This window comes from Ranitomeya variabilis, chromosome 2, assembly GCF_051348905.1.
Source record: "Ranitomeya variabilis isolate aRanVar5 chromosome 2, aRanVar5.hap1, whole genome shotgun sequence".
Lineage (NCBI taxonomy): Eukaryota > Metazoa > Chordata > Amphibia > Anura > Dendrobatidae > Ranitomeya > Ranitomeya variabilis.
In genome coordinates, this window is record NC_135233.1 from 1,005,697,011 (window position 1) to 1,005,721,148 (window position 24,138).

General features: G+C 42.5%; 1 protein-coding gene across 1 annotated transcript in view; it reads left to right on the top strand.

The window, feature by feature from the left end:
- LOC143808511 (saxiphilin-like) overlaps positions 1 to 24,138 on the top strand; it is a 119,450-nt gene that overhangs the window by 65,986 nt on the left and 29,326 nt on the right. The window contains exons 15-17 of the mRNA XM_077291260.1: positions 9,110 to 9,274; positions 18,305 to 18,455; positions 21,256 to 21,320. Of these exons, the coding sequence (XP_077147375.1) occupies positions 9,110 to 9,274; positions 18,305 to 18,455; positions 21,256 to 21,320 (381 nt within the window). The remainder of the gene's footprint in view (positions 1 to 9,109; positions 9,275 to 18,304; positions 18,456 to 21,255; positions 21,321 to 24,138) is intronic.

The following is a 24,138-nucleotide window of genomic DNA, read 5'->3' on the forward strand; positions in this document are numbered from 1 at the left end:
TGCTGATATCACTGACATAAAACCTTACACTTTACACCAGAACATCACTCCCAGATTTAACAGTCTGCGCTGAACACATCACAGTTGTTCTGAATTACAGAGTTATATAAGGTTGTTAGTTATGTCTGTATTGTATCGCCCACTAAAAAAGAGAATTTAAAAAAATGAACTAGACAGACCGCATCTGATGAAAAAATATCTAATAGTTCCAGAGTGGCCAACCTGACTTTTTATTTTTTCTGGACAGCTTATCAAAAAAATCATATTTTTTAAGGACACAGTGGAAAACCATAATAACACATTATGATTATAAAGGATACAGGTCACTGTCACAACTCTGTTGTCAGGTATCCCAGCACCAGGGGCACCTATCTGTCCTTAGCACTAAAGGGCACCCTATCTATCACTGCTCCATGGATTACTTCTAATGGTGAAGACGCCGGGGCCATGCTCCTGGCTGAGCTCCAGGGGTTCACCATAAGTCTGTTCTCCTCCTTCACCCAGGGAAGTGGGGAGTAGTAATGTATGGAAATACATCAACCAGACTAACAAGGTAATACCTACAGGAATTAAGGAAAATACCCATCCTAGAAATAACCTCACACAAAGAACAGAGGGATACATCGGGGAGTGAAGGAAGAGAAAATTCAAAGAAGTAGAAGAAATGGATTTGTGCACAACCAGACCAAGCAGCAGTCACCAGATAAATCCACCAAACTGCTCCTCAACCAATCTCCTCCAAGCTCCTGAACGGTGCAGCATGTAAGCTATCTCTAGCATTTCCTGATTGCCAGAGGCCTGTTTAAGTGAACCTGTCACCAGGTTTGACCGATATGAGTTACGGCCACCAGCTTTCAGGGCTGATATACCGCATTGTATAATGCTGCATATAGTATACTCACCTGTGTGGCGGTCTGGTCCAAGAGCTGTCGCTCTTGTTGGTTCGGCGTCGGGACTCTCTGACTGGGCACTGCAGTACTTTGCTCTGCCCTCAACAGAATAGAGATATACGCCTGCGCAGCAGCACAAAACTAAGGAGACTTCTGTGGATGACGCAGGGACACGTGATCCACACAAAACAAGGAGGAGGACGGCGATCATAAGAAGATTGGAGGTGCCGGACCAAGAAGAGCAACACCCCTTGGATCGGACCGCCGTACATGTGAGTATTAGTGATGAGCGAGTATACTCATTGCACAGGTTTTCCCCGAGCACACTCGGGTGGTCTCCGAGTATTTGTTAGTGCTTGGAGATTTAGTTTTTGTCTAAGCAGCTGCATGATTTACAGCTAGTAGCCAGCCTGAATACATGTGAGGGTTGCCTGTTGTGAAATTGGATTTTGGGCTCCCCCGGTGGCCACTGGTGGAATTGAACTTGTGTGCATCATCCCCTCTGTTCACCTGTTCCCATCAGGATGTGGGAGTCGCTATTTAACCTTGCTCCTCTGTCACTTCCATGCCGGTCAACATTGTAATCAGAAGCCTTTCTGTGCATGTTCCTGCTTCCAGACAACTTCCAGCTAAGTCGGACTTTTGTCCTTGTTTGTTTTTTTGCATTTTGTTCCAGTTCACAGCTGCAGTTTCGTTTCTGTGTCTGGAAAGCTCTTGTGATCTGAAATTGCCACTCTGATGTTATGAGTTAATACTAGAGTCTTAAAGTAATTTCAGGATGGTGTTTTGATAGGGTTTTCAGCTGACCATGAAAGTACCCTTTCTGTCTTCCTGCTATCTAGTAAGCGGACCTCGATTTTGCTAAACCTATTTTCATACTACGTTTGTCATTTTCATCTAAAATCACCGCCAATATATGTGGGGGCCTCTGTCTGCCTTTCGGGGAAATTTCTCTAGAGGTGAGCCAGGACTGTATTTTCCTCTGCCAGGATTAGTTAGTCCTCCGGCTGGCGCTGAGCGTCTAGGGATAAAACGCAGGCACGCTACCCGGCTACTGTTAGTTGTGCGGCAGGTTTAGTTCATGGTCAGTTTAAGTTTCCATCCTTCCAAGAGCTAGTTCTTATGTATGTTGGGCTATGTTCTCTTGCCATTGAGAACCATAACAGTTTGACCGGCCCACAAAGGGTTAAATTAATTGGCAGAGAAAGGAGAGAAAAAAGAAGTCTGCTGAAAATTTTTTTTTTTTTTTTTTCCTTCAGTTCTGAGTGTGCTTTCAATTGAATCACTTGCAAGTCTGCCTATATTGCAGCCTTCCTCTCTCTCTCTCCTTCTAATCCTGGAATGGCTCTGTGTTCACCTGTTTAAAATGGATATTCAGAGTTTAGCTGCAGGTTTGAATAATCTCACCACGAAAGTTCAAAATTTACAAGATTTTGTTGTTCATGTTCCTATATCTGAACCTAGAATTCCTTTGCCTGAATTTTTCTCGGGGAATAGATCTTGCTTTCAAAATTTCAAAAATAACTGCAAGTTGTTTTTGTCCCTGAAATCACGCTCTGCTGGAGATCCTGCACAGCAGGTCAGGATTGTGATTTCCTTGCTCCGGGGCGACCCTCAAGATTGGGCTTTTGCATTGGCTCCAGGGGATCCTGCGTTGCTCAATGTGGATGCGTTTTTTCTGGCCTTGGGGTTGCTTTATGAGAAACCTCATTTAGAGCTTCAGGCGGAAAAAGCCTTGATGTCCCTATCTCAGGGGCAAGATGAAGTTGAAATATGCTGCCAAAAATTCCGTAAATGGTCTGTGCTTACTCAGTGGAATGAGTGCGCCCTGGCGGCGAATTTCAGAGAGGGTCTCTCTGATGCCATTAAGGATGTTATGGTGGGGTTCCCTGTGCCTGCGGGTCTGAATGAGTCCATGACAATGGCTATCCAGATCGATAGACGTCTGCGGGAGCGCAAACCTGTGCACCATTTGGCGGTGTCTACTGAGAAGACGCCAGAGAATATGCAATGTGATAGAATTCTGTCCAGAAGCGAACGGCAGAATTTTAGACGAAAAAATGGGTTGTGCTTTTATTGTGGTGATTCAACTCATGTTATATCAGCGTGCTCTAAGCGTACTAAGAAGCTTGATAAGTCAGTTTCAATTGGCACTTTTCAGTCTAAGTTTATTCTATCTGTGACCCTGATTTGTTCTTTATCATCTATTACCGCGGATGCCTATGTCGACTCTGGCGCCGCTTTGAGTCTTATGGATTGGTCCTTTGCCAAACGCTGTGGGTATGATTTAGAGCCTCTTGAAACTCCTATACCTCTGAAGGGGATTGACTCCACCCCATTGGCTAGTAATAAACCACAATACTGGACACAAGTAATTATGCGAATTAATCCGGATCATCAGGAGATTATTCGCTTTCTTGTGCTGTATAATCTACATGATGTGTTGGTGCTTGGATTGCCATGGCTGCAATCTCATAACCCAGTCCTCGACTGGAAAGCTATGTCTGTGTTAAGCTGGGGATGTAAGGGGATGCATGGGGACGTACCTTTGGTTTCCATTTCGTCATCTATTCCCTCTGAGATTCCTGAATTCTTGTCTGACTATCGTGACGTTTTTGAAGAACCTAAGCTTGGTTCATTACCTCCGCACCGGGAGTGCGATTGTGCCATAGATTTGATTCCGGGTAGTAAATACCCTAAGGGTCGTTTATTTAATCTGTCTGTGCCTGAACATGCTGCTATGCGAGAATATATAAAGGAGTCCTTGGAAAAGGGACATATTCGTCCTTCGTCATCTCCCTTAGGAGCCGGTTTTTTCTTTGTGTCTAAGAAAGATGGCTCTTTGAGGCCGTGTATTGATTATCGGCTTTTGAATAAAATCACGGTTAAATATCAATATCCGTTGCCACTGCTGACTGATTTGTTTGCTCGCATAAAGGGGGCCAAGTGGTTCTCTAAGATAGATCTCCGTGGGGCGTATAATTTGGTGCGAATTAAGCAGGGGGATGAGTGGAAAACCGCATTTAATACGCCCGAGGGCCACTTTGAGTATTTGGTGATGCCTTTTGGCCTTTCAAATGCCCCTTCAGTCTTTCAGTCCTTTATGCATGACATTTTCCGTGATTATTTGGATAAATTTATGATCGTGTATCTGGATGATATTCTGATTTTTTCGGATGACTGGGACTCTCATGTCCAGCAGGTCAGGAGGGTTTTTCAGGTTTTGCGGTCTAATTCCTTGTGTGTGAAGGGTTCTAAGTGCGTTTTTGGGGTTCAAAAGATTTCCTTTTTGGGATACATTTTTTCCCCCTCTTCCATCGAGATGGATCCTGTCAAGGTTCAGGCTATTTGTGATTGGACGCAACCCTCTTCTCTTAAGAGTCTTCAGAAATTTTTGGGCTTTGCTAACTTTTATCGTCGATTTATTGCTGGTTTTTCTGATGTTGTTAAACCATTGACTGATTTGACTAAGAAGGGTGCTGATGTTGCTGATTGGTCCCCTGCTGCTGTGGAGGCCTTTCGGGAGCTTAAGCGCCGCTTTTCTTCCGCCCCTGTGTTGCGTCAGCCTGATGTTGCTCTTCCTTTTCAGGTTGAGGTCGACGCTTCTGAAATCGGAGCTGGGGCGGTTTTGTCGCAAAGAAGTTCCGACTGCTCCGTGATGAAACCTTGTGCTTTTTTTTCTCGTAAATTTTCGCCCGCCGAGCGGAATTATGATATTGGGAATCGGGAGCTTTTGGCCATGAAGTGGGCTTTTGAGGAGTGGCGTCATTGGCTTGAGGGGGCTAGACATCAGGTGGTGGTATTGACCGACCACAAAAATTTAATTTATCTTGAGTCCGCCAGACGCCTGAATCCTAGACAGGCGCGCTGGTCGTTGTTTTTCTCTCGGTTTAATTTTGTGGTGTCATACCTACCGGGTTCTAAGAATGTTAAGGCGGATGCCCTTTCTAGGAGTTTTGAGCCTGACTCCCCTGGTAATTCTGAACCTACAGGTATCCTTAAGGATGGAGTGATATTGTCTGCCGTTTCTCCAGACCTGCGGCGGGCCTTGCAGGAGTTTCAGGCGGATAGACCTGATCGTTGCCCACCTGGTAGACTGTTTGTTCCTGATGATTGGACCAGTAAAGTCATTTCTGAGGTTCATTCTTCTGCGTTGGCAGGTCATCCTGGAATCTTTGGTACCAGGGATTTGGTGGCAAGGTCCTTCTGGTGGCCTTCCCTGTCACGAGATGTACGAGGCTTTGTGCAGTCTTGTGACGTTTGTGCTCGGGCCAAGCCTTGTTGTTCTCGGGCTAGGGGATTGTTGTTGCCCTTGCCTATCCCGAAGAGGCCTTGGACGCACATCTCGATGGATTTTATTTCGGATCTTCCTGTTTCTCAGAAGATGTCTGTCATCTGGGTGGTGTGTGACCGTTTCTCTAAGATGGTCCATTTGGTTCCCCTGCCTAAGTTGCCTTCTTCTTCCGAGTTGGTTCCTCTGTTTTTTCAAAATGTGGTTCGTTTGCATGGTATTCCGGAGAATATCGTTTCTGACAGAGGAACCCAATTCGTGTCTAGATTTTGGCGGGCATTCTGTGCTAGGATGGGCATAGATTTGTCTTTCTCGTCTGCTTTCCATCCTCAGACTAATGGCCAGACCGAGCGGACGAATCAGACTTTGGAGACATATTTGAGGTGTTTTGTGTCTGCAGATCAGGATGATTGGGTTGCTTTTTTGCCTTTAGCGGAGTTTGCCCTCAATAATCGGGCCAGCTCTGCCACCTTGGTGTCTCCTTTTTTCTGTAATTCGGGGTTTCATCCTCGATTTTCCTCCGGTCAGGTGGAATCTTCGGATTGTCCTGGAGTGGATGCTGTGGTGGAGAGGTTGCATCAGATTTGGGGGCAGGTGGTGGACAATTTGAAGTTGTCCCAGGAGAAGACTCAGCTTTTTGCCAACCGCCGGCGTCGGGTTGGTCCTCGGCTTTGTGTCGGGGACTTGGTGTGGTTGTCTTCTCGTTTTGTCCCTATGAGGGTTTCTTCTCCTAAGTTTAAGCCTCGGTTCATCGGCCCGTACAAGATATTGGAGATTCTTAACCCTGTGTCCTTCCGTTTGGACCTCCCTGCATCTTTTTCTATTCATAATGTTTTTCATCGGTCATTGTTGCGCAGGTATGAGGTACCGGTTGTGCCTTCCGTTGAGCCTCCTGCTCCGGTGTTGGTTGAGGGCGAGTTGGAGTACGTTGTGGAAAAAATCTTGGACTCCCGTGTTTCCAGACGGAAACTCCAGTATCTGGTCAAATGGAAGGGATACGGTCAGGAGGATAATTCTTGGGTGACTGCCTCTGATGTTCATGCCTCCGATCTGGTCCGTGCCTTTCATAGGGCTCATCCTGATCGCCCTGGTGGTTCTGGTGAGGGTTCGGTGCCCCCTCCTTGAGGGGGGGGTACTGTTGTGAAATTGGATTTTGGGCTCCCCCGGTGGCCACTGGTGGAATTGAACTTGTGTGCATCATCCCCTCTGTTCACCTGTTCCCATCAGGATGTGGGAGTCGCTATTTAACCTTGCTCCTCTGTCACTTCCATGCCGGTCAACATTGTAATCAGAAGCCTTTCTGTGCATGTTCCTGCTTCCAGACAACTTCCAGCTAAGTCGGACTTTTGTCCTTGTTTGTTTTTTTGCATTTTGTTCCAGTTCACAGCTGCAGTTTCGTTTCTGTGTCTGGAAAGCTCTTGTGATCTGAAATTGCCACTCTGATGTTATGAGTTAATACTAGAGTCTTAAAGTAATTTCAGGATGGTGTTTTGATAGGGTTTTCAGCTGACCATGAAAGTACCCTTTCTGTCTTCCTGCTATCTAGTAAGCGGACCTCGATTTTGCTAAACCTATTTTCATACTACGTTTGTCATTTTCATCTAAAATCACCGCCAATATATGTGGGGGCCTCTGTCTGCCTTTCGGGGAAATTTCTCTAGAGGTGAGCCAGGACTGTATTTTCCTCTGCCAGGATTAGTTAGTCCTCCGGCTGGCGCTGAGCGTCTAGGGATAAAACGCAGGCACGCTACCCGGCTACTGTTAGTTGTGCGGCAGGTTTAGTTCATGGTCAGTTTAAGTTTCCATCCTTCCAAGAGCTAGTTCTTATGTATGCTGGGCTATGTTCTCTTGCCATTGAGAACCATAACAGTTGCCTGGTTGCTAGGGAATCCCCAAATGTATTCAAGCTGTCTTGCAGTTGTAAATCATGCAGCTGCATTGACAAAAACTAAATCTCTGAGCACTAACAAATGTTCAGAGACCACCCGAGCATGCTCGGGGACAACCTGAGCAATGAGTATACTCGCTCATCACTAGTGAGTATATAAAAAATTATTTTTCTTCTCTTACTGGTCGCATTGGGTGCTTATATACAGCATTATAGAATGATTTATATCAGGCCTGAAAGGTGGTGCCCGTATCTCATATCGACCAAATTTGGCGACATGTTCCCTTTAAATAGGAGAGGGGAGTGGCCAATATTGAACAGCTAAGAGCATCAGCCAAGAAAGCTTCCAGGAGCTCTCAACTGAAACAGATTAACCCCTGCAGTGCTAAAAGAAACCTGCACTGTTTAATATGAGGGTGAAGTAATTCTAATAAGTGCAGGAGTAGGAGAAATCAGACAGTGTTGTCTTCTGGTTCCTCTCTGTGTACACCTGTGATGACCACATTCACACATTCAGTATGTGGTCAATATTTTATATCAGTATTGTTAAAGGGAACCTGTCAGCAAGATTGTGTATAGTAACCTACCTAATCTTTATTTTTAGTTTTGTGTTAATGATTTGCTCGTGTCCTAAGGCGGGGTTGGTGTATGTGGTGCTCTGATTATATATTCATAATGCACACTGCTGACAGGTCACTGCTCCCTCAGTGACCTGCCCCCTACTTTGCATAATGAATACTGATATAAAAAAATAGTATAATGCAGCCCCCCATAGAATATAATGCAGCTCCCCCATAGAATATAATGCAGATGCCATCATAGAATATAATGTAGCCCCGTCATAGAGTATAATGCAGCCCACCATAGAGTATAATGCAACCACCTCCTCAGAGTATAATACACCCCCATAGAGCATAATTCAGCACCCCTAAAGAATATGTGGCCCCCATATAGTATAATGAAGCCCCCCATAGAATACAATGCAGCCCCCTCATAGGGTATAATGCAGCCCCCCATAGAATATAATGCAGCCCCCATAGGGTATAATGCAGCCCCCTCATAGGGTATAATGCAGCCCCCTCATAGAGTATAATGCAGACCCCCATAAAGTATAATGCAACCCCCATAGAATATAATGCAGCCCACTTCATAGAATATAATGTACGCCCCCTCATAGAATCCAATGCGTCCTACAGTGCTATGGCCACTACATGCTCACTGATATATAAGAAAAATATATAGAATACTCACCTCTCCTCCTTGTTCCCCCGCTGCTCCAGGGTCTGCAGAGCATCTCAGCAGCTCCATTGCCCAGCACACAGCATAGTGCACAATGAAGTGACATCATCGCGCGCTCGCAGTGTCCGAGACTCAGGCAAATGATTGGGAGGGAGCATCATCTGATGCTCTCTCCTCCAAATCGCTTTCAACTGTATCATTATGAGGCCCCTTGAATCACAGGCCCCATAGCGGCCGTGTGGTGTGCCGCTATTCGCCACACACCACTGGCTGGTAGCCCCTGGGGAAGCGGGGGCCCTAGGCAGCTGCCTAGTCTGCCTGCCCCTAATGCTAGCCCTGCTTATACTTTGGATAGATCATCAACAGCAGGTCCGACATTCGCTGAGGGTCCTATCAGCTGCTATCATACCCCAGTAACTAGAGATGAGTGGAATAGGCAAAATTTGAATTTAGCTGTTCACGCTTTTTTTTCTGGGGAAATTTGATTTGCGGAGAAATTATTTTATGCAAATGTAACATCACCTTATTATGTCCAGGGGGCCAAAATCATCTCACTCCGGCACATCTCTTCAAGTCCAATTTGTCCAACCATTGAATGCAGTAGAGAACATGTTGAAATATTCCAAGCCAAAAATGTCATTTTTTACATTGCATAAGGGAAATCTGCAATAATATTTGCATACATACTGTATGGATTATGCTGCCTATTTGCCACTATATTCACTCCATATGAAATAATACAGATGATTGAGGTACTTTACAAATTCCCTATATTTACTTCACAATATATTTGTAATGCAGAGTTTGGCTCAAACAGAATTGTAGCCTTAGTAAAGAAGACGGATAAAGATATCACATGGAACAATCTTCAAGGCAAAAAGTCCTGTCACCCCAGTGTTACTGACAACGCTGGATGGAAAATACCACACGCCTTAATTTATAAGGAATCCAAAAATTGTGACATTGGTGAGTATCAGCTGTATATACTGTAAATAGTTTATATCTATATCAGCTGTAAATAGTGTACTTCTGTATCAACTGTATATATGCATCAGCTGTATATGCTGTACATCTGCAGGGCTGCCACCAGGAATTTTGGGGCCCCATACTGGCTATATTTTCGGGCCCCCTTGAGACTCCGCTCAGGCTTCACCTCAGCTCCGCCTACAAACCCTCGAACCTTCCACAGCCCTACCTCCCACTCATAGAAAAACTCCACATGTGCACCACATCATCACCAATCACACATTATCAGTTCCCATCTAACACCAGATCACATACATAACCAGCAGCTTTTGTTTAGGCTAAAAGATTATTTTTAAAATGCCACCACGACTAGGTAGACTCTTTTGCCAGGGCCCTGCTCTACTCTAACCTATTAAATATTTGTTAAAATATTCAATACTCTTTTTAGGTATATTTTTCTTAATGTTTCTTTAAGGGAATGTGTCACATACAATTTTTAAAATGATCAATAATACCTCATACAAGGGACAAATACTGTCACACAGTGACCAGACCACATATTACCACATCTTAGTGACTGAATAAACCATATACACCATGGCCGGAACACATAGTGCCCGAATACTGCAATGCTGATCATTAATAAAAAAAAAATACTAATCTTACCATAAGTGCCATTATACACAGGAGCTCTGTATATAGTGTCAGTGTACAGGTAAGACAATGATCACCGGAGACATTATAGAAATGAGCTCTGTATATAGTGTCAGTGTACAGGTAATACAGTGATCACCAGTGACATTATACACAGGAGCTCTTTATATAATGTCAGTGTACAGGTTATACGGTGATCACTTGTGACATTATTCAGAGGAGCTCTGTATATAGTGTTGGTGTACAGGTAATACAGGGATTACCAGTGCCATTATACACAGGAGCTCTGTATATAGTGTCACTGCACAGATAATGCAGTGATCTCTGCAGAAAATAATACAGTTATCGAGAGCACATTCCCCAACATCTATACTATGCCAGATGAAGAAAAAAAGTGACCATGTCACCCTTCACAGTGACAGTATCCTCAAAAATAATATCCTTTACACTATGTTCCAAATTATTATGCAAATTACATTTTTATCAGATTTTCCTAAATGGTCGGTGCAAATGACAGTCAGTCTAATAAAAGTCATCACCCATTAGATTATACATCGAATTTTATTGTAGAAACCTCCCAATGATAACAGTATAATCTCCAAGATGAATAAAAACTCAAAATGCACTGTTCCAAATTATTATGCACAGTAGAATTTCTAAACATTTGATATGTTTTAAAGAACTGAAAATGCTCATTTGTGGAATTTGCAGCATTAGGAGGTCACATTCACTGAACAAAAAAGCTATTTAAAGCTAAAACATCCCAACAGCCCAAGTTACATGTTAACATAGGACCCTTCTTTGATGTCACCTTCACAATTCTTGCATCCATTGAACTTGTGAGTTTTTGGAGAGTTTCTGCTTGTATTTCTTTGCATGAAGTTGGAATAGCCTCCCAGAGCTGCTGTTTGGATGTGAACTGCCTCCCACCCTCATAGATCTTTTGCTTGATGATCCTCCAAAGGTTCTCTATAGGGTTGAGGTCAGGGGAAGATGGTGGCCACACCATGAGTTTATCTCCTTTTATGCCCATAGCAGCCAATGACTCAGAGGTATTCTTTGCAGCATGAGATGGTGAATTGTCAGCATGAAGATGATTTTGCTCCTGAAGGCACATTTCTTCTTTTTAGACCATAGAAGAAAGTTGTCAGTCAGAAACTCTATATACTTTGCAGAGGTCATTTTCACACCTTCAGGAACCTTAAAGGGCCTTACCAGCTGTTTCCCATGATTCTGGCCCAAAACATGACTCCTCCACCTCCTCGCTGACGTTGCAGCCTTGTTGGGACATGGTGGCCATCCACCAACCATCCACTACTCCATCCATCTGGACCATCCAGGGTTGCTCAACACTTATCAGTAAACAAGACTGTTTGGAAATTAGTCTTTATGTATGTGTGGGCCCAATACAACCATTTCTGCTTGTGAACACTGTTTAAGGGTGGCCGAATAGTAGGTTTATGCACCACAGCAAGCCTTTGAAGGAGCCTACACCTTGAGGTTCGAGGGACTCCAGAGGCACCAGCAGCTTCAAATATCTGTTTGCTGCTTTGTAATGGCTTTTTAGCAGCTGCTCTCTTAATCCGATGAACTTGCCTGGCAGAAATCTTCCTCATTATGCCTTTATCAGCACAAACACATTTGTGCTCAGATACAGCCACAAATCTCTTAACAGTACGATGATCACGCTTATGTTTTTGGAAAATTTCTAATGTTTTCATCCCTTCACCAAGGCATTGCACTATTTGATGCTTTTCAGCAGCAGAGAGATCCTTTTTCTTTCCCATGTTACTTGAAAACTGTGACCTTCCTAATAATGTGGAACATCATTTTTAAGTAGTTTTCCTTTAATTAGAATCACCTGGAAAACCAATTATCACATGTGTTTAAGATTGATTTCAGTGATCCATTGAGCCCTGAGACACAATACCATCAACAAGTTTATTTGAAAAACAAAACAATTAAATCTTTATGACACTTAAATCCAATTTGCATAATAATTTGGAACACAGTGTAATTAGACCCTTCAGTAATAATATCCCACACTCTGGAGCCCACGTGTCCTCCCATTCTGCCTCATGTCTCTCTATATTGCCCCCATAGTCATCCATAATAGTATAATGCACCCCATAGTCATTTACAGCAGTATAATGCAGCCCCATACCAGTACAATGCAGCCCTATGGCAGTATAATGCAGCCCCATGGCAGTATAATGCAACCCCATAGTAGAATAATGCACCCCAAAACAGTACATTGGAGCCCCACAGTGCAGCCTTACAGGTTCTCCTTTCCTGGCCGAGGTCCAGCGGTGCCCTCTGCTCGATTCAGCTGAGGCACCCACCACTGTTGCTGCGTATGACAATGATGTGAAGAGAGCGCACAATCAGTTACTGAAGCAGCAGGATCCTGCCTCTGGGGCCTGATGAGCAGAAGACAGAGGGCCCCATACGCCAGTACCCTGATGGTGGTTCTGTACATTTGTATCAGCTGTATATACTGTACATCTGTATCAGCTGTATATACCATACATCTGTATATACTGTCCATCTGTAAATGTAGTACATCTGTATCAGCTGTATATAGTGTACAGTACAGACCAAAAGTTTGGACACACCTTCTCATTTAAAGATTTTTCTGTATTTTCATGACTATGAAAATTGTACATTCACACTGAAGGCATCAAAACTATGAATTAACAAATGTGGAATTATATACTTAACAAAAAAGTGTGAAACAACTGAAAATATGTCTTATGTTCTAGGTTCTTCAAAGTAGCCACCTTTTGCTTTGATGACTGCTTTGCACACTCTTGGCATTCTCTTGATGAGCTTCAAGAAGTAGTCACCGGAAATGGTCTTCCAACAATCTTGAAGGAGTTCCCAGAGATGCTTAGCACTTGTTGGCCATTTTGCCTTCACTCTGCGGTCCAGCTCACCCCAAACCATCTCGATTGGGTTCAGGTCTGGTGACTGTGAGGCCAGGTCATCTGGCGTAGCACCCCATCACTCTCTTTCTTGGTCAAATAGCCCTTACACAGCCTGGAGGTGTGTTTGGGGTCATTGTCCTGTTGAAAAATTAGTCCAACTAAATGCAAACCAGATGGAATAGCATGCCTCTGCAAGATGCTGTGGTAGCCATGCTGGTTTTGTATGCCTTCAATTTTGAATAAATCCCCAACAGTGTCACCAGCAAAGCACCCCCACACCATCACACCATCTCCTCCATGCTTCACGGTGGGAACCAGGCATGTAGAGTCCATCCGTTGACCTTTTCTGCGTCACACAAAGACACAGTGGTTGGAACCAAAGATCTCAGATTTGGACTCATCAGACCAAAGCACAGATTTCCACTGGTCCAATGTCCATTCCTTGTGTTATTTAGCCCAAACAAGTCTCTTCTGCTTGTTGCCTGTCCATAGCAGTGGTTTCCTAGCAGCTATTTTACCATGAAGGCCTGCTGCACAAAGTCTCCTCTTAACAGTTGTTGTAGAGCTGTGTCTGCTGCTAGAACTCTGTGTGGCATTGACCTGGTCTCTAATCTGAGCTGCTGTTAACCTGCGATTTCTGAGGCTGGTGACTCGGATAAACTTATCCACAGAAGCAGAGGTGACTCTTGGTCTTCCTTTCCTGGGGCGGTCCTCATGTGAGCCAGTTTCTTTGTAGCGCTTGATGGTTTTTGCAACTGCACTTGGGGACACTTTCAAAGTTTCCCAATTTTTCGGAATCACTGACCTTTACTTCTTGAAGTAATGATGGCCACTCGTTTTTCTTTACTTAGCTGCTTTTTTCTTGCCATAATACAAATTCTAACAGTCTGTTCAGTAGGACTATCAGCTGAGTATCCACCAGACTTCTGCACAACACAACTGATGGTCCCAACCTCATTTATAAGGCAAGAAATCCCACTTATTAAACCTGACAGGGCACACCTGTGAAGTGAAAACCATTCCCGGTGACTACCTCTTGAAGCCCATCAAGAGAATGCCAAGAGTGTGCAAAGCAGTCATCAAAGCAAAAGGTGGCTACTTTGAAGAACCTAGAATATAAGACATAACTTCAGTTGTTTCACACTTTTTTGTTAAGTATATAATTCCACATGTGTTAATTCATAGTTTTGATGCCTTCAGTGTGAATTTACAATTTTCATAGTCATGAAAATACAGAAACATTTTTAAATGGGAAGGTGTTTCCAAACTTTTGGTCTGCACTGTACATCTGTATCAGCTGTACATACTGTATATCTGTATATCTGTATCGGCTGTGTACCCTGTATACTTGCAGAATCTTCATAACAATTCAATGGCTATGAAATAAGGCAAATGTTTTATCCAAAGGAACCTGATTTGCTCTTGTAGTTGAAGGACATCTTCATATGTACAGAATAAATGTGTTCTAGAATTCCATCAATATTTAAGGCGAACATTACCATAAAAAAGGAAAAAAATATAATGTTTTATATTTTTCCAACTTTCTAAAAATATGCAAACATTGTTTATAATCACCTTTAGTTTTTTGGATAAATCACTACTGGTCCAGTAAAAAAGATCTGATATCTGAATAACAATCATTAAAGGGATAATATAAAGGGAAAAAATAAATAAAACTGGCAATTAGAGATGAGCGAACAAGTCAAGGAACTTCCCACTGTTCGCCGAACATGTTCCCTAAACAGTTTGTCAAACATACCCAAACCCTATTGAATTCAATGAGAGGCACAACCAAAGATAGACAACACCTTAAGAGGTGACACCAGGAAAAATGGCTTCAATTGACACAGAGTACAAATAGTATAAGTGCACAGCATGGATACATGGGACAGGACTTGGACCAGCTCAAACATTGATCAGTAACAGGTAGATGAGTGACAGGTGTAGGCCTGATGCTCTGAGAGGTCTACTTAGAGTACAAACATTTCAAAAATTAGGGACAGACACCAGGAAAAGTGGAATCAATTGACCCTCAGTAGATCATTTTATAATGGCACAGCAGCAGTCAGCCATGGGCCATGCATGAGGTATCAGGGTCTGGGCCAGCATTTACAGCTTGGAATTGATGTTTCAATTAAGATGAGGTGGGTGAGGGAGCAGGATAAGCCTTCTATCCTGGGTGTCCTGATACCTCATGCAACAGCTCAAACTGTCTTTTTTTCCAGCCACACTCAGGTGGCACAAATATCAGCTTGGTAAAGCACTAATGTTAGAAAACAGTAAGGATAGTAATACAGGTACTGAGTGAAAGTAAGGGCAGGCCTGCCAGTCAGGGAGCCCTACTGCTACAGGCAATACACATGAAGGAGACCCAACTTAGAGTGCAAACATTTCAAAAAATTATTGCCACACACCAACAAAGTGGCATCAATTTCCACAAAGTAAAAACAGTATAATGAACACGGATATGCCGGTTTATGTATGTAGCAGTCAAATTATTGCCTTTACCGAGTAATTTTTTGCAAAGTTGGCAGGTGACATGAGTTGGGTCATCCTTTGCTGTCTCAATTCACACCAAGTAAGATCTACAACCTCATCATCATCCTCTTTGTTATCCCACTTCTCGCCCTGAGAGCCACCCTCCTCCTCTTCCTGCCCTGACAGCGTGCGGCTCAGGAATCTGAGTCTTATCTGAGACTTATTAGTATTAACTCCACCCTTGGTGGTTAATGTCAGGTGACGAGGGTCTGGATTCTGCTCAGACCCTACTTCATCCAACCCCGGATCCAAAAGGAAAAAATCTTGGGCATCGTTGCAGATGCTTTCCTCCTCTGGATTCTGTGAATCTTTGGAGCAGACCTCTGATGCTCATAGAATAGAATGTGTGAACAGCTCTGCAGACTGGCTCATCTGTGGTTCCCCACATTCATTTAGGCAGTTGGAAAGTTGTGATGTGGGGAAAACAAGGATGATTGGGGTGCCACCTCTGAGTGTAGTACTGTGTGTGATGTTTAGGTGAAAGAAAAGGAGAGGCCACTTGATACAGCGCTTGCCATCCATTAGTGCACATGCTCTTTCTGCCCTTCATCTACAAGGTGTACCGCTGGACCTCTGCCAAAGAAAGAGAGTCAAATAGTCCGTCCAGTAACATATGTTGTCAGCTGTTTTTAGATAGGATGAGACGGTGTTTGTTCAGTTGAGCTTTCATTAATATTAACACCTAACCCACGTACACGTCGAACACAAAACCCATTCCCACTTCCACCATGACCTCGCTTTTTCCCACTCATGTTGTATGTAGCCTTCCCCTCTTTTAACCAGCTCTTTCGCAAGCTTAAGCCCAGACCTGTCAGTCACCTGTTGCTAAATGAACACTCAGTATTTATTTTCTGAGATAGTATTCCTGAACAACAATATTAGCCCTAACGATTTTGATTAGCAAATGGAGCCTCCAGAGTCCTGACTGCAACACAGCACTAGCTCAAATGATTTTGAGTAGGAAATTTAGACTCTGGTCTGCACAATATTATTAGCCCTAACGATTTTGGTTAGCAAATGGGGACTCCTGCTGAACCCCAATATTAGTCGTAACAATTTTAATTAGCAAATGGGGAGTCCTGTCTGCAACACAGTATTAGCCCAAACGATTTTGAGTAAGAAATGTGGTCTACGGATTTCACAACACTAATGAATTTGATTAGCAAATGTGGGCCTCTTGAGTCCTGACTGCAACACAGTACTAGTTCAAACGATTTTGAGTAGGAAATGTGGACTCCGGCCTGCACAACACTATTAGCCCTAACGATTTTGATTAGCAAATGGGGCCTCCTGGCTAAACCCCATTATTAGGCCTAACGATTTCAGTTAGAAATGGGGACTCTTGAGTTCTGACTGCTACACAGTTTTAGCCCAAACGAGCAGGAAATATAGACTCTTACCTGCACAACACTATTAGTATAAACAAGTTAGATACTGGAAGGTCGATTTCAAGCAGGACAGGATCCTATCTAACTATATAACTTGCAGCAGCAGGAGCAGCCTCTCTGCACTGTTACACTGAGAAAATGGTGCCAGCAAAACAGCATGTCTGCTTTTTATTTGGAGAGGGACATGTGACTTTGGTGGTCAATGACAGAAGCCCTTGTGTCATGACGTTGTGGATTGTTTCTCCTCCCTGACTGGCTTCCGGAACGTACACACATTAAGTTATTACAAAAAAATTTACACTCCGCTGCTTGTCCGACCTATACACACTCCCTCCACTCATAAAACACATCCTCCCCGCTCACCATACACAACCACCATCCTAGCCAAAGTCATAGCAAAAGCATTAGGGGAAATGCGATAATTTACCGATGGTGACTAATTTTTGCCAACTAGGAGGTAAAAATACACGAATCCGAATGTACTACGCTCATGCCGAATTTGAGATTGTTGAACATTTTCCAAATAAGTTCGCTCATCTCTACTGGCAATCGCAAGTGTGATGGTATTTAAAAGAAAAACAGTTCTCAACTGTTAAATCATTGGTCGCTACCGTAATGAAAAATCAAAAGGTTAAGACAGTGAGTGGAAACTTCTTGCGTTCACATGCAGCGCTCATACTGTCCAGTTTGTGGTCTAGGTCAATTATCATTATTAATAACCAATAAGTTCACCAGCATCTTCAAAACATGCACTTTGTGCCTTCTGAGCAGGGTGAGTCACGGTATGTTTTACATGTCAGGGCTCCAATAAAGATGTCATGTCCTGCAGATACTGAACTTCTTGCATTAAACTGGCCTTACCCATGAGGCAAGTGATTGTTTGCAGCGGTCAGGTAATATTGCTCTTAGAGGGTAAAAATGTTCATTTTTGACCATTAGAGCATCACTATTGGTGCAGGGAAGGCCTGGAGGCAGGAGGGTTAAAGTCTACCTTTTATTTTAAACAGTTTTTAATATGTCATATTTATATATTAGAAGTTTTAATCGATGGGATATAATAGTTGAGATTCCCATCAGATGATAAACCGAAGGGTAGAAGCTCCCAGCCCATTTGTTTCTGATGGGTTCTGCTTGGTTTTCCTTCATAGAATGAATTCATAGATGGCTTGAGGCCCCTGAATCACAACTTCTGAAATGTCTATGATATCTGACAATACGACCTATGGCACCAAAAATTCTGTAATAGCTTTTATTATAATAGATGGGAATTGGGTCTAGTGCAAAAGATTGAAAAATATATATAGCTTGAGGGTACACTCACAATTTCAGTCACCCTCACTGTCAAAAAGTTTTTTCCAATATCTAATCTGTATCTTCTCCCTTTCAGTTTCATTCCATTGGTTCTCGTGTTTCCATGTGCAAATGAGAATCAGGATGATCCCTCTACACTGACATACTTAATTAAGCAGCTGATCCTGCTGAGTAAATAAATGACCATGCTGATATGTCTCTGTCCCCAATAGGGTCCTACTTCAGTCAGAGCTGCGCTCCGGGATCCCCCATTGATTCCAATCTCTGCAAACTGTGTATTGGTGATCCACAAAACCCTGAGGCAAATACAACATGTTCTCTAAGCGACAAAGAGGCGTATTATGGCCATGAAGGAGCCATCAGGTAAAATAGTCTAGTAAGATAATTCCTAGCCATCCTGCTCTTGTCGTTTTACGTCTCCTGAAGTCTGATAGTTGGGTTTGCGTCAGATGGTGGTATCATTATTATTTTTTTTTTTCGAAATTATTAATTTCTATATTCTGTTTGCACAATTCATTAGTACATCTTCCAAAACGTTTGACTCACACTATAAGGCTGGAGTCACACTACTGTTGAATACGGCCGAGTGCTATGTGAGAAAACATCACATAGCACTCGGCCCAGTGTTAATCTATGGGGCAGCTCACATCAGCGTGTCTTTTCTCACACATATTCGACTTGCGTGTAAATTGGCACCAAGACTCGGCTGAGACTCACCAATGCAAGCCTATGGGTGCGTGAAAAAAAATCGCACAGCACTCGGGCCATGCAAGTGCTGTCTGATTTTTATGCACCAATGTCATATGAAAAGGTGGCAATTCATCTGCTGCATACAGCAAAATCACACTGACAGGTTAGAATAGATATACAACTCCGGCAAAAATTAAGAGACCACTGCAAAATTTTTTAGTTTGTCTGATTTTTCTTTTTATAGGTATATTTTTGAATAAACTGTAAATTGTTCTTTTATTCTATAAACGTCTGACAACATGTCTCCGAATTTCCAAGCAATAAATTTTGTATTTTTTTTTCCAGAAAAGGAGAAATGGTCAAAATTAAAAAAAATAACCAGTGCTTTCAGACCTCTAATAATGCAAAGAAAACAAGTTCATAATCATTTAGAAACAACAATACTAATGTTTTAACTTAGGAAGAGTTCAGAAATCAATATTTTGTGGAATAACCATGATTTTTAATCACAGCTTTCATGCGTTTTGGCATGCTTTCCACCAGTCTTTCACACTGCTTTTGGTGCAAAAATGTAAGCAGTTCTTCTTTGTTTAATGGCTTGTGACCATCATCCTCTTGATTACATTCCAGAGGCTTTCAATGGGGTTCAGGTCTGGAGATTGGGCTGCCCATGACAGGGTTTTGATGTGGTGTTCTCTTAATTTTTGCCAGATCTGTATACACATAGAATACATAGATATGTAGATGACAGTGACACACACACACACACACACACACACACATATATATATATATATATATATATATATATATATATATATATACATATATATATATATATATATATATATATATATATATATGTATATATATATATTACATAGATAGATTGAAGAAAATCCGGCAATTCAGCAGCCGTGTAGTGTAAAGCAGGAGCCAACAGCATAGAATAGATGGATAACATACAGTATATACATATAGAATAAATAGAAATACAGATGTCAGTGACATATACAATTAGTGCAGTGTGTGTGCATCTAACTGTACATGTATTTAATTAATAAAAGGTTTTTTTTTCTGAAAAAAAATGACTTGGGCTCCCTCGTAATTTTCTTAACCAGCAGAGGGAAAGCTGATTGCTGAGGGCTGATGTTTATTACCTGGAAAGGGGGTAATACCTATGGCGCTTCCCAGACAATTAATATCAGCTCACTACTGTATACTTAGCCTTTACTGGCTATTAAAATGGGGTCCCCAATAAAGAAACGACATGGCATTTTCGGTGGGATGCACACCACACTGAAGGCGTCATTTTAATTCTCCCTCAATATAAGGAAGGCATGATGGAGTGGAACACACGTTAAAACACATTAAAAAAAAATTGGAAATGATAAATCTGGCCCAATGTGATGTAAGAGACTTTTAATGCAAGTTACATAATCTTACAATTGGCTGTATACTCTATTTTGGGGTCACTCCAGATATTGAATACAAATACACCGAAAGATAGAGAGTTATTTGAGCATGATAAGTTTTGTAAAAACTTTTTGGTCTCGATTTTTTTATAGCCTTTGCCACTTTTTTTGAGTAAAAATGGTTCTAATAATATCTTTTTTAGATTTCCACCTTATTTATTATTTAATTTGCACCCTTAAAGGGAATCTGTCACCTACTTTTTCGTATAAAAGCTGCGGCCACCACCATTAGGGGCTTATCTACAGCATTCTGTAATGCTGTAGATAAGCCCCCGATGTATCCTGAAAGATAAGAAAAACAAGTTAGATTATACTCACCTGGGGGGACTGTCCGGTGCGGTCCAGTCTGATGGGTGTCGCGGTCCGCGTCCGGCACCTCCCATCTTCATCCGTTGATGTCCTCTTCCTTGCTTCCTGTCCTGGCTGCTGCGCAGGCGTACTTTATATGGTTTATTTGGTTTACAAAAAGGGAATCCACAGACCGCCCCCAAACTAAAACAACAAATTTAGAATTTAGCCCAACACTGTATAACTGCTGTCAGAAACTCCTGAAATGGGTAAGTGCTTCATTCTGTGATTATCCACTTTACTGTGCAAACCACAGAAGGGAAAGTGTTCTATTGTTCACAGACCACCATGTAACTTACATCTATTTAACCCATTACTTGCCAAATTAGCAATTTTCTTTTTTTTTTCAATGACAGATTTTTAATAATTTGGGTCCTAATGAATCAGAATCATAATTTGCAAAATTTTTACAAGTACGGATTTTTCAGAAAAGGGCATCCTGATATTCAATTAAAAATGACAATGACATGATATCCTATTTTGAAAACATTCATTTTACAAACACAACACAAAAAATTGGACCTAATTATAAAAATGATAAAATCATAGCTGCTAGAAGCTAAAGATTAGGCGTAAAAAAAAAGGACATTGGTAGATAATGGGTTAACTATTTAACTTCTGCTCAGTTACAGTTATTCCTTTGATTTTAGGTGTCTGGTGGAGAAGGGAGATGTGGCGTTTGTAATGAGTGCTGCTATATTTGAAAATACAGATGGTAAGAGAGCAAGTATCTGAATCATGGTAACATTATAGATCTGCATTAATGAGTCTTTTAGGTCTTTCGATGTTTTTTTTTTTCATTTTTGGATAGTTTATCTTTTTTTAACCCCATAGTGATCACCAATACATCTTTTTATTGACCGGAGACATAAGGGAAGAGCATCCCCATACAGGAGACAATCCAGCAGCTGTCCGCTGTACACTATAGCTGACAACCTGCTGTATCAGACACGATCATATCTGTTTAACCCCTTAGATGCTGCTTTTAATAGTGACTACATCATATAAATGGTTAACAGAGTGTGGGGGCTTCCTCTTTATCCCCGTTGGCACTCTGAGATCTTGATCGTGTGGTCCTGATGTTTGCCACGGCAATTCACTGCCAAATAACCGCTTTAGAGTCTGCCGACTATAGTGACCTGTTCAGAAGTTAGCAACATTTAGGTGGTAAAAATAATTTTTTTCTTTCATGTCATGCCACTTAGTAACAATTAATAAAATAAACCTGAAGGGTTAATAAACTACCTGACAGCAGTTTTGAATAAGTCGAGGGGTGCGATTTTTAAAATGGTATCAGTTTTGGAGGTTTCCCAATATATAGGACCCTGTTGTGAATTCTGCTCTTGGGCTCCCTCCGGTGGTTGCTAGTGGTAGTGCAGTGGTCTCTGGATTGTAATCTGGGCAGGTGTTTCTGCTTATTGCAGTTCTATTAGGTATTTAGGTTTGTAGGATCCTTCAATCCTTGCCAGTTGTCCATTGTATCTGGGAGGGATTGCATCTCTATCTGGCTCCACTTGCCCTGCAGTCATTTCTGCTAAAGATAAGTGTTTGGTTTTGTTTTCTGTAGCAGGCATGCAGTGTGCTTTTATGTGCAGTGCATCTAATGTGTTTTTGTCCAGCTCGACTTGTTTGGATTTTTCTGTCTTGCTGGATTCTTTGGAGATGCAGATATACATCCTATGTCTTTAGTAAGATGTAGTAGACAGTAGATTCTGCTGTGGATTTTTCTAGAGTTTTAATACTGACCACTTAGTATTCTGTCCTATCCTTTTCTATTTTAGCTAGTAGTGCCTCTTTTGCTAAACTCTGTCTTTTCTGCCTGTGTACGTATTTCCTCTTAAATTCACAGTCAATATTTGTGGGGGGCTGCCTATCCTTTGGGGGCTCTGCTCTGAGGCAAGAAAGTATTTCCCATTTCCATCTTTAGGGGTATTTAGTCCTCCGGCTGTGTCGAGGTGTCTAGGCCACGTTAGGTACATCCCACGATGTACATCCCAACTCCAGAGATAGTCACATGCGGCTCCAGGGTCACCGGATCATAACAGTACAACTGGCCAACAATGAGTTAAATGCATCTCAGAAGAAGGGGAGAAAAGTGCTGAGCCATTTTTTTTCTGTAGTCTGTTTTGTCTTTCCTTCCCTCTTTACCTCTGGGTGACTGAGGAGCTGCGTATTGGCATGGATGTTCAAGGATTGGCTTCTCGTGTGGACCAGCTGGCTGTTAGGGTACAGGGTATTTCCGATTATATTGTTCAGACTCTGGTTTTAGAGCCTAGGATTCCAACTCCTGATTTATTTTTTGGGGACAGGTCAAAATTTTTGAGTTTTAAAAATAACTGTAAACTGTTTTTTGCTCTGAAACCTCGTTCTTCTGGTGATCCCATACAGCAGGCAAAAATTGTCATCTCTCTGCTGCGTGGCGATCCTCAGGATTGGGCATTTTCCCTGGAATCTGGGAATCCTGCCTTGCTTAATGTAGAAGCTTTCTTTCAGGCTCTAGGGTTATTGTGTGATGAACCAAATTCTGTGTATCTTGCTGAGAAGACCTTGTTGGCCCTGTTTCAGGGTCAAGAAGTGGCAGAATCGTATTGTCAGAAATTTAGAAAATGGTCTGTGCTGACTAAGTGGAATGAGGATGCTTTGGAGGCAATTTTCAGAAAGGATCTTTCTGAATCTGTTAAAGATGTTATGGTGGGGTTTCCCACACCTATTTGTTATGATCCGGTGGTAGGATCACCAAACTGACCTGATAGGTAAACCTGAATATTAGGACAAGCTCCGGGGATGTGGAAACTATACCGACCGTAATCCTGATCCTATCCACACACACTAAAGGCAGCCGTGGAGCGTTACCTAAAAACCTAGATGCCTCTTCACAGCCTGAGAAACTAGCTACCCCTAGAGAGAAAGCAAAGCCTCACTTGCCTCAGAGAAATAACCCCCAAGTTTAGACAGCCCCCCACAAATAATAACGGTGAGTTAAGGGGAAAATACAAACGTAGGAATGAAAAACAGGTTTAAGCAAATGAGGCCCGCTAACGCTAGATAGACAGAAGATAGCAAGGAATCTGTGCGGTCGGTACAAAAACTATCAAAAACTATCCACGCAGAAAGTACAAGAACCCCCACACCGACTCACGATGTGAGGGGTGCACTCTGCACCCCAGAGCTACCAGCAAGCGAAAAATCACATATAAGCAAGCTGGACTGAACTCATCATATACTGAGAAACATTTTCAAGGAAACAATGAGCAAAAGAACTAGCAAGACTTAGCTTCTCCAGCAGGAGACAGGTCACAAGGGAAATCCAGGAGAGGTCAGAACCAGTACTGAATACAACGACAGCAGGCAACAAGTGAAGGTCCAGGTGGAGTTAAATAGGGACAAGCATAGCAGGAAATGAGGCAGTTGAGCCCTGCTACAGACCCGCAGTATCGCTAAAGGCCACCAGAGGGAGCCCAGACGGAATTCACAACAGTAACCCCCCCCTTGAGGAGGGGTCACCGAACCCTCACCAGAGCCCCCAGGCCGAT